Below are 10,000 nucleotides of genomic sequence, written 5' to 3' on the forward strand. Positions count from 1 at the left end.
GACACGAGACACGAGACACGAGACAAGACACGAGACACGACACGAGACACGACACGAGACACGAGACACGACACGAGACACGACACGAGACATGAGACACGACACGAGACACGAGACAAGACACGAGACACGACACGAGACACGACACGAGACGAGACACGAGACAAGACACGAGACACGAGACAAGACACGAGACACGACACGAGACACGAAACACGACACGAGACACGACACGAGACACGAAACACGCCACGAGACACGAGACACGACACGAGACACGAGACACGAGACAAGACACGAGACACGAGACACGAGACACGACACGAGACAAGACAAGACAAGAGACACGAGACAAGACACGAGACAAGACACGAGACAAGACAAGACACGAGACACGAGACAAGACAAGACAAGACAAGACAAGACAAGACACAAGGCACGAGACACGACACACGACACACGACACAAGACAAGACAAGGCAAGACACAAGACAAGACAAGACAAAAGAGAAGACAGAGGAGAAGACACCAGACAAGACAAGACAAGACAAGACAAGACAAGACGTGTGTTTCACATTTCCAGGGGGGAAGAGAAAAACAAAAACAAAAAAAACAAAAAAGTTATTTTTCAGGAGCGAGCGACTTCTTCTTCCTCAACACGCAGACACTGCAGTGGATGAGAAAGTTCCCTGTGGACGTCACACCAGCCGAGTGGACCTTCCACTTCGCATGGCTCGCGGTCTTCGCCTGGCAAGCAGCCTGGCTCCTGTACGCTCTGCTCAGTCTCTGCCGGAAGTCCCCTCTCAAGGAGCCCCTCTACGCCTCTCCTTACCTCCTCCCTCCCCTCCTCCTCGGAGCCTACGTCCTCGCCAACGGCTCCGCCGTCGCGTGGATGTTCCTCTTCGACAGAGGCTATGTGGAAGCGGCTTTGGCGGCCATGCTTCTGGCGGTGGTTTTGCTCATTTTCGCCACTGTTCTCTCCTACCGTAGTGTCGACGAGGGCTGGGTTCATCTCGTTCTTCAGGAGAGGGAGTTCGAAGCTTGGCTTGTGACGGGTTTTGTGCATAACGGGCTAGCGCTTTATGCCTCGTGGGCCTTCTTCGTCGCGTCCATCAACCTCGCTGTCGTCATCACCTACACATCAGGGGCTGGTGACGTCAGCTCGGCCACGTCCTCGACTGTCGCTTTAGGCGTGATGGCGGTAGCGGTTGTGGTGTACGCTTTGGCGGACCTGTGTCTGTTGGATCGGCACACAAGATACACCCTAACGCCTTACCTGGTGACGATGGTGGGTCTGGTTGGGGTGGTGGTGGAGGTGGTGGATGGTGGGTGGGAGGTGTTGTTGGGTGGTGGTGTGGAGGCGGAGGAGGGCGGGGGCGGTGGTGTGGACAGGAACGCTGTGATGGCCGTGGTGCTGTGTGGGGTCGGGGGTTTGTTTCTGGCTCTGAAGCTGGTCGTCACGGTGGCGAGGCACGTCAGAGAGGGAAGGGAGGAAGAGGAGGATTAGAGAGAGTGTTTGGGTGGTGGTTGTTGTGAGTCTTTGTTGTTGATGAATCTATGAATCTTGTTGCTATTGTTGTTACGATTTTTGTTGTTGGTGGTGGTGCTGTTGTTGTTATAAATCTTGTTGTTGTTGTCTTTATTATTATTATTATTTTATTTTTTTATTCTATTTATTTATTTATTTTATTTCATTTTTTCTCAAGGCTTGACAAAGCGCGTTGGGTTACGCTGCTGGTAAGGCATCTGCTTGGCAGATGTGGTGTAGCGTATATGGATTTGACCGAACGCAGTGACGCCTCCTTGAGCTACTGAAACTGATACTGTTGGTGGTGGTGTTGTAAATCTTGTTGTTGTTGTGAGTCTTGTTGTTGTGAGTCCTGTTGTTGTTGTTGTTGATGTTGTTGTTATGATTCTTGTTGTTGTTGGTTATTGCTGTTGCTATGAATCTTGTTGCTGTTGTTGTTGTTGTTGCGATTTTTGTTGTTGGTAGTGGTGCTGCTGTTGTTGTTGCTGTTATAAATCTTATTGTTGTAATCCTTGTTGATGTTACTGTTATGATTCTTGTTGGTGCTGTTGCTGCTGCTGTTGTTATGAATCTTGTTGAGAGAGTGTTTTGGTTGTTGTTGTTGTTGTTTCCTGTTGTTATTGTGATTCTTGTGGTTCTTGGTATGATCCTTGTTCCTGATTTTTTTTTTTTTTTTTTTTTTTTTCACGGCAAATTTCTCTATGTGAAATTCGAGCTGCTCTCCCCGGAGAGATCGCGTTGCTACACTGAGAGCGCCACCCATTTTTGACTCACTTGTTTATGTTTGTGTGTGTGTGTGTGTGTGTGTGTGTGTGTGTGGTAAACTTTAACATTGACATTTTTTCTGCAAATACTTTGTCAGTTCACACCAAATTAGGCATAAAAATAGGAAAAATTCAGTTCTTTCCAGTCATCTTGTTTAAAACAATATTGCACCTCTGGGATGGGCACAAAAAATATTTAAAAAAATGAAGCCTAATTATATGCAAACTGCATTTACTGTTATATTTATATTTTTTGTATTCTCCAAACTTGGCACTTTGATCTGATATTCTGACCCAACAACAAGAGCAGTCATTATTATCATTTTTTGTTCAAACAGGAACTTTTTCTAAGCATGGAATTTTTATTCATTGCAAACGTTTTGGTGCAGATAGTAAAAAAAGGGGAAATTACTCTGTAATTAACGCTAGGGGACTTAATTTGCTTTAAACTGATCTTTCTCATTTTAAACATTACATTTTGAAATTATACTCAATACATAAAAAGCTTGGATTTTTTTGGATTTTTTTTTTTTTTTAAGTGTATCACAAGTGAGTCTTGAAGGCCTTGCCTCTCTTGTTTAGTATTGTTTCCTGCCTGTAGTTTTATTTGTTTTTTTCCTATGGAAGTGGATTTTTCTTCTGAATTTTGCCAGGGACAACCCTTTTGTTGCCGTGGGTTCTTTTACGTGCGCTAAGTGCATGCTGCACACGGGGACCTTGGTTTATCGTCTCATCCGAATAACTAGCGTCCAGACCACCACTCAAGATCTAGTGGAGGGGGAGAAAATATCGGCGGCTGAGCCGTGATTCGAACCACCGCGCTCAGATTCTCTCGCTTCCTTGGCGGACGCGTTACCTCTAGGCCATAATTCCACATCACTCTTGCTGTTGTTGTTGTTGTAATCCTTCTTGTTGTTATAATTTTTGTTGTTGCAAATCTTGTTGCTGATATTATGATTCTTGTTGTAAATATTGTTGTTTTATTTTCTTGTTGTTGTGGTTGTTGTTGTTATGATTCTTGTTGTTGTAAATCTTCTTCTTGTCATGATTCTTGTTGTTATGATTCTCGTTGCTGTTGTCATTAATCTTGTTGTTGTTGTTGTTGTTGTTATCTTGTTGTTATTATGATTCTTGTTGTGAAATTCTTGTTGTTGTTGTCGCTGTTAATGTGATCATTGTTGTTGGTGCTGTTGTTTTTGTTGTTGTTGTTGTTGTTATGAATCTTGTTGTTGGTGCTGCTGTTGTTGTTCTTATGAATGTTGTTCTTGGTGCTGTTGTTGTTGTTGTTGTTGTTATGAATGTTGTTGCTTTACTTCTCGTCGTTGTTGTGATTCTTTTTGTTGTTGTTATGATTTTTATTGTTGTATGAATCTTGTTGTAATTCTTGTTGTTGTTGTCGTGATTCTTGTCGCTATGATTCTTTCTTGTTGTTACAATTCTTGTTGTTGTTATGATTTTTGTTAATGTTGTTGTTGTTTTGATTCTTAGTGGTGGTGGTGGTGATGGTGGTGGTGATTGTGGTGGTGGTGGTAATGGTGGTGGTGAACCTTTATTTCCACACTATTGGCGACCTACCTACATTTCAGACAGCCGATCACATAAAAACGGAGAGTTTTTGAACGGTGACATAATTCGTTAATGGCTACCGAACCTTTTTTTTTTTTTATTTGTGTGTGTGTGTGTGTGTGTGTGTGTGTGTGTGTGTGTGTGTGTGTGTGTGTGTGTGTGTGTGTGTGTGTGTGCGATTTCCTGCTTAAAATGTGAAATGCTACTAACTAGTGAAAGGATAGGTAATACTGTCCATTACCACAGTGACTTAAATCGTGACGTGCTACTATTGTGTGATCGGCTCCTTGAAAATTCCACTACCACGGATACTTAATCAGTGCTCACTCCAGGCAGTTTGTGGTTCATGGCCCTGACAACATCTGAGGCTTCTTCAAATGTCAGGCACCTCGCTGTGACACCTGCAGTCCTGGCCACTTCACAGACCATGTCATTTCTCCTTGGGATGGAAGGCGCTGGCAGATCAACCAACACCTCTCCTGCACCACGCCAATCTATTGACCTGCAGACTTCGCCCGGAGGCACAATATTTGGGATGCTCCTACGATCTTAAGAAAAGATGGGCAAACCACAAAAGCGACTGCAAACTGCCCTGCTCTCATGGTGACCTCAGTTTCGATACCCCTCCACTTCCGTGCTTGGGGTGAGTCCTGTCAATGTCGTCAGTGTCGGCAGATTCATGGGGGGCTGTTGCTTGAGGGACGTGGTGGCGGTCTCCACTCTGGGAGAGACGCTCACTCAGTCTGGCTCCGCGACTAAGCCATTATTGTCGTTAGTAGAGGGCTTAGTAGGTGGTGGCCTAAGTACGTCAAAACAGAACAGGCACCACTGAACACCACCGAAGTGACTCAGCAGCAGTGCAGGGTCTCCTCTGGTGTGTGGCCTCCAGGCGACCTAACATCGATGGTTCCCTGTGGACTGCCGACGCTGGAACTGCGACGGACGAACCCGGGTGTGGCCGTGTATGGGGGAATCTAAATGAGCGGCGTGGGAGTAATGCCACTGAAACGGCGCAGATGATGGGGCAGCAAAAAAAAAAAAAAAAAAAAAAAAAAAAAAAAAAGCGACTGCAAACTGAGGAAAGGCACCAAGTGTTCGGTTGCTGCCCATGTTTCTTCCACCCCTCACCCTACTGACAACAACCTCAGCTTTTTACAGGTGACGGCGTTGGAGCAGGTCAACAAAGTGGAGCAGCTGAATAGAACTGTTCTGGATTTGTAACCTTGGGACAGTTTTTGTTGGACTGAACTTGAGAAGCGACATCCATGGGTTTTCATTGTGAACTTAAATTCGTGGAGTTACCAGTCTAGTTTGTCGTGGTGGTGGTTACACACGATCACTGAGATACAGAGAGAGAGAGAGTGAGAGTGAAAAAGAGTGATGTGTACATAGACAATTGAAGGAATATTTAGAACATGATAACTTTACGAAGTAGAAGACGTCATGTAAGGTCAGAAAGATGACGTAAAAAATAGCATTACGTCACCTGTTATAAGTGTGGACTGTGACCAAGCTGCTGGGTGGCAGCGAAAATTCGGATTTTTGTTTTTGTTTTTTTTTAACAAAATAGGTGTTGGTTTTCAACTTTGTTTTATATATATATATATATATATATATATATATATATATATATATATATATATTAAATGTTTTTAATTTCAATTCTTATAACACATAGACAATTGACACACAAATAAAGGGGGGAAATGACAAAACGGACGAAAAACACGATGAAAGCAAAACATAATGACAAATATGTTTTGTATTCTAAGCAACACAACTGTGAATAAGTGTATATTATCATGTTTGCAAGCCATTGAATATAAGAAAAGATATCCATACCTCCCAAAATGTCTCATTTGTATATATATATACCTAACGTGGGTCTTACTCCATATCATTTCTAAATTCTTTTATCGTTTTCACGAGCTTATTCTGTGTTTGATTACGTTCTTTAGCTGAATCGTTCGAGCAGGATTTATATTTCACACTTCCGGAAGAGAAAATACTTTACGTATTTTCAAAGTTATTACGATATGGTCACTTCTGTTACTATTGATTTCTATTGTACATCCTAAAGTAAAATGTACTGTTACATACAATTTGGGTGTGTTTGTAATAAGGCTTGGTTAAGATTCGAACAGGTGGTAAGAGAGAGAAACAAAAACCTTCAAATGAACTAAATTGTTGTTGTAGTGTTTGTGTTGTGTTGTTACTGATGATGATGATGATGGTGGTGGTGGTGTCTTGAAGTTTTTAATTTTGATTGAGCTATGTCCTGGTGAAAATGAATTTTTACACTCATAAAGATTTGGTGAACTGAAAACAAAAGTTAACATCCTTGTGTGTGTGTGTGTGTGTGTGTGTGTGTGTGTGTGTGTGTGTGTTGTTGTTGTTGTTGATGATGTTGTTGTTGCGCATATGCACTACTTTGTACACAAAAGTAAAAGCGCAAAACGTCACACACATGAATACATAAATGCATAAATCACAAGAAGGCAATGGATTCGGTTCACACATACTTTTTAATCAGAAAAGAGCAACTAAACTACCAAAAAAACAAACAAAAAAATCAGCACTCACATACACAAATACTAACACACACACACACACACCAGCACAGCAAGTACGCTGCTCACCAATACAATATGCTAAATTTCATGTTACTTCTCCTGATCATAAGGGGCCAAATGGCCTGTACAACAAAACTGAATAAAACTATGAATGTTATATTGTTATTATTACACTTCTAGCAACTTCACGGTCAGCTTGGAAATAAATGTCCATCATCAGTTCCAGTCCCATAATATACGGACTGAAAAATTTTTACTCCCCCCCCCCCCCTTCTTTTCCCCCCTCAACTAGACCTTGAATTGTGGCCAGGGTACAAGTCATTCAGATGAGACGAGACTTCAAGGTACCATAATTATGTAGCATCATGTTTACAGCTTGATCTCTGACCGATCGAGTACAGGTGCAATATAAGTATCAATGACATTTTTTTTTTTTAAGTCTGCAGTTCGCGCGCACATAAAAGAACCCATGGCCACAAAAGGGATGTCCCCGATAAAATTGTATTCTAAAATGCTCTCTCTCTCTCTCTCTCTCTCTCTCTCTCTCTCTCTCACCATCATTATCATCTTTTCGTCTAAAATCACTCTGTAAATAGAAAGAAAAATCAGGGGGGAAAAACACCTTTAAAACACCAAAGATCGGTTTGTTTTACTTTTAGTAAGCTCTGTTAATGATATCAACCTGTTCCAGCGATTGCTGAGATCGGCTTGTTCTAGAAAGTTCCCTTGCCGAGATCAACTTGCTCTACCAAGATTCTGTTCCAAGGAGGACCGGCTTGTTCTTAATGCTTACAGTCCAGACGACCGCACGGGTCAATATCAGGTTTGTCAAACCATACAAATGCTCAACCACGTCAACACAAAACTGTCATCTACAACCCCAAAAACCACTACTGTTACATCCACAACACAATGAGAAACCAGTGCCCATCCCAGTGTTTACCATCTGACTACCTAATCGCCGGAGCAAATCAGCACAGATAGTACATCATACACTGCTGAAAAAGAGAAGGAAAAAAAAGTGTCAAGAAAAAGAAAGGGGAATGGACTGGGAAGGCAGGAAAAGGAGACAGCAGTCAAGAAAGATAAAACAAAATGGGGGGCCCGGGTGGTGTGTGTGTGTGTGTGTGTGTGTGTGTGTGTGTGTGTGCAGAAACAAAGAGAATAACATAAAAGAGAAAAAAAATTCTAGCACACAGTTCCCAGAAGGCTGGGATGTTATCTATGAAACTAAGACCCCCCCGGCACGGGGCGCGGGGGGCGGAGGACCAGTAGGCTGGTTCCAGCTTCTCATGCCCTAGAAGGTCACCCTTTTCTTCCCGAGGACCCGTTCCATATACTTCGCGATCCGGATGTTGGTCTGAACCTCCAGGAAGTGCCACCTCCTCGCCTTGTGCCTGGCCTCGGCGTTGAGGTCCCGGCGGCAAGTGTTGGGGCAGTGAGGGACCCTGTGACGGCACGAGCAACCCTGTTGCCCCCTGGGGAGGTCCTCGTGGGGGCAGCACTCGACGCCGGCGTCGAGGCATTCACACTCTCCCTTCCGGCATCCGTCCTCGCAGCTGCAGCCGCTGTTCTTCATGGCTTGTAGCTCCTTCGCCAGCTTCTGCTCGCGGCGCTGGAGTCTCTTTTCGCGTTTTGGAGATAACAGCTCCCTGGCGGACTGGAGAAGCTTGCGGCGGCGTTCTGTGTTCAGGCGACGTAGGCCTTTCCTCCGCTTTCTCAAGGGGCCCCTGGTGTGCAGGAAATGGTTAGGCTGCATATCTGCAAATCGGAGAATTGTGTGAATAAATAGATAAATAAATGAATAAAAAGCTCGGGTAAGTATTTAATTGTCACGGAAATGTTAAATGGTTTGCCTGCATACCTGCAAATCGGAGAATTATGTGAATAAATAGATAAATAAATGAATAAAAAAAGCTCGGATAAGTATTTAATTGTCACGGAAATGTTAAATGGTTTGCCTGCATACCTGCAAATCGGAGAATTATGTGAATAAATAGATAAATAAATGAATAAAAAACTTGGGTAGGTATTCAATTTGCACGGAAATGTTAAATGGTTTGCCTGCATATCTGCAAATAGGAGAATTATGTGAATAAATAAATAAATGAATAAAAACCTTGGGTAAGTATTTAATTGTCACGGAAATATCAAATGGTTTGCCTGCATATCTGCTAATTGGAGAATTATGTGAATAAATAGATAAATAAATGAATAAAAAAACTCGGATAAGTATTTAATTGTCACGGAAATGTTAAATGGTTTGCCTGCATATCTGCAAATCGGAGAATTATGTGAATAAATAGATAAATAAATGAATAAAAAGCTTGGGTAAGTATTTAATTTGCACGGAAATGTTAAATGGTTTGCCTGCATATCTGCAAATCGGAGAATTATGTGAATAAATAGATAAATGAATAAAAACCTTGGATAGGCATTTAATTTGCACGGAAATGTTAAATGGTTTGCCTGCATATCTGCAAATCGGAGAATTATGTGAATAAATAGATAAATGAATAAAAACCTTGGATAGGCATTTAATTTGCACGGAAATGTTAAATGGTTTGCCTGCATATCCGCAAATCTGAGAATTATGTGAATAAATAGATAAATAAATGCACGTCTGCTTTCTTTTATAACTGTCTTCAGATTTAGACGTGCTGCATGCATGTCCTACAATATAGACAGACGGACAGAGAATCCAACACAGACAGACAGAGAATCCAGCACACACACACACACACACACACACACACACACACACACACACACACAAAGACTAAACTTCAACACTGAAAAACAGACAACTCCAACTCCAACACATAGACACACAGATAGACACACAGGCAGACAATCCAACACAGAGACAGACAGGAAGGAAGGAAAAGAAAACCAGAAGACGGCTCTTACCGAGCACAGACTCCGTTCCGTCTCTCGGGAATCTGTCCAGCCCGAAAGTCCTCTCAAACCAGAAGACGTCTTTTTCCTCTTCGAAGCGTACCCGTTTTTTCTGTTCTCTCTTCTGGTCATCCTCCTCAATAAGCTCCATATACTGCCGGTTAAAGTCCAGGTCCTGGTTTGCACTGACTCGGGGGCGCCTGGGTGCGACCTCTGGCGCTGCTGGTGGTTGTGGTGGAAGGGGTGGCAGTTGGGGTGACGGTAGGGACGGTGCCCATGGTGAGGGTGGGTCTTGTGGTGATGGCATCGACGGTGATGGTGGTCGTGGTGGAGGTGATGAGAATGGAACGATCCAAGCGGGCCTGACGTCATTTTTGTCTTGGAGGTAGTTCGGGTACGCTGGCACCTCCACGTCCTCTACCTCGTCATTGATGAGGTCTTGGAGGTAGTTCGGGTACGTTTCCATTTGCTTCTCCTCCTCCTCCTCCTCCTCACTGTCGGACCAGGACCAGCTAAGCGTCGCAGACCTCTCCTGCTGCCGCCTCGGACCCATCGGCGGGGTCGTGTTCATTATTTTAATATTCTGAAACGGGGAACCCACGATCAAAGCATTAGGAAAAAAAAAAAAACACATGAAAAATGTATTTAAAAAAAACAACAACAAAATATAC

At 43.2% G+C, this 10,000-nt stretch overlaps 1 protein-coding gene across 3 annotated transcripts in view; it reads left to right on the top strand.

The window, feature by feature from the left end:
* LOC143276645 (uncharacterized) overlaps nt 1-5,412 on the top strand; it is an 11,366-nt gene extending 5,954 nt beyond the window's left edge. For all 3 annotated transcript variants that reach the window (XM_076581265.1, XM_076581264.1, XM_076581263.1), the window contains one exon: nt 633-5,412. In XM_076581265.1, coding sequence (XP_076437380.1) covers nt 633-1,507 — 875 coding nt within the window. In that variant the 3' untranslated portion in view covers nt 1,508-5,412. The remainder of the gene's footprint in view (nt 1-632) is intronic.
* Nucleotides 5,413-10,000: the final 4,588 nt, after the last annotated feature.

Source organism: Babylonia areolata, chromosome 32 (assembly GCF_041734735.1).
Source record: "Babylonia areolata isolate BAREFJ2019XMU chromosome 32, ASM4173473v1, whole genome shotgun sequence".
Classification (NCBI taxonomy): Eukaryota; Metazoa; Mollusca; class Gastropoda; order Neogastropoda; family Buccinidae; genus Babylonia; species Babylonia areolata.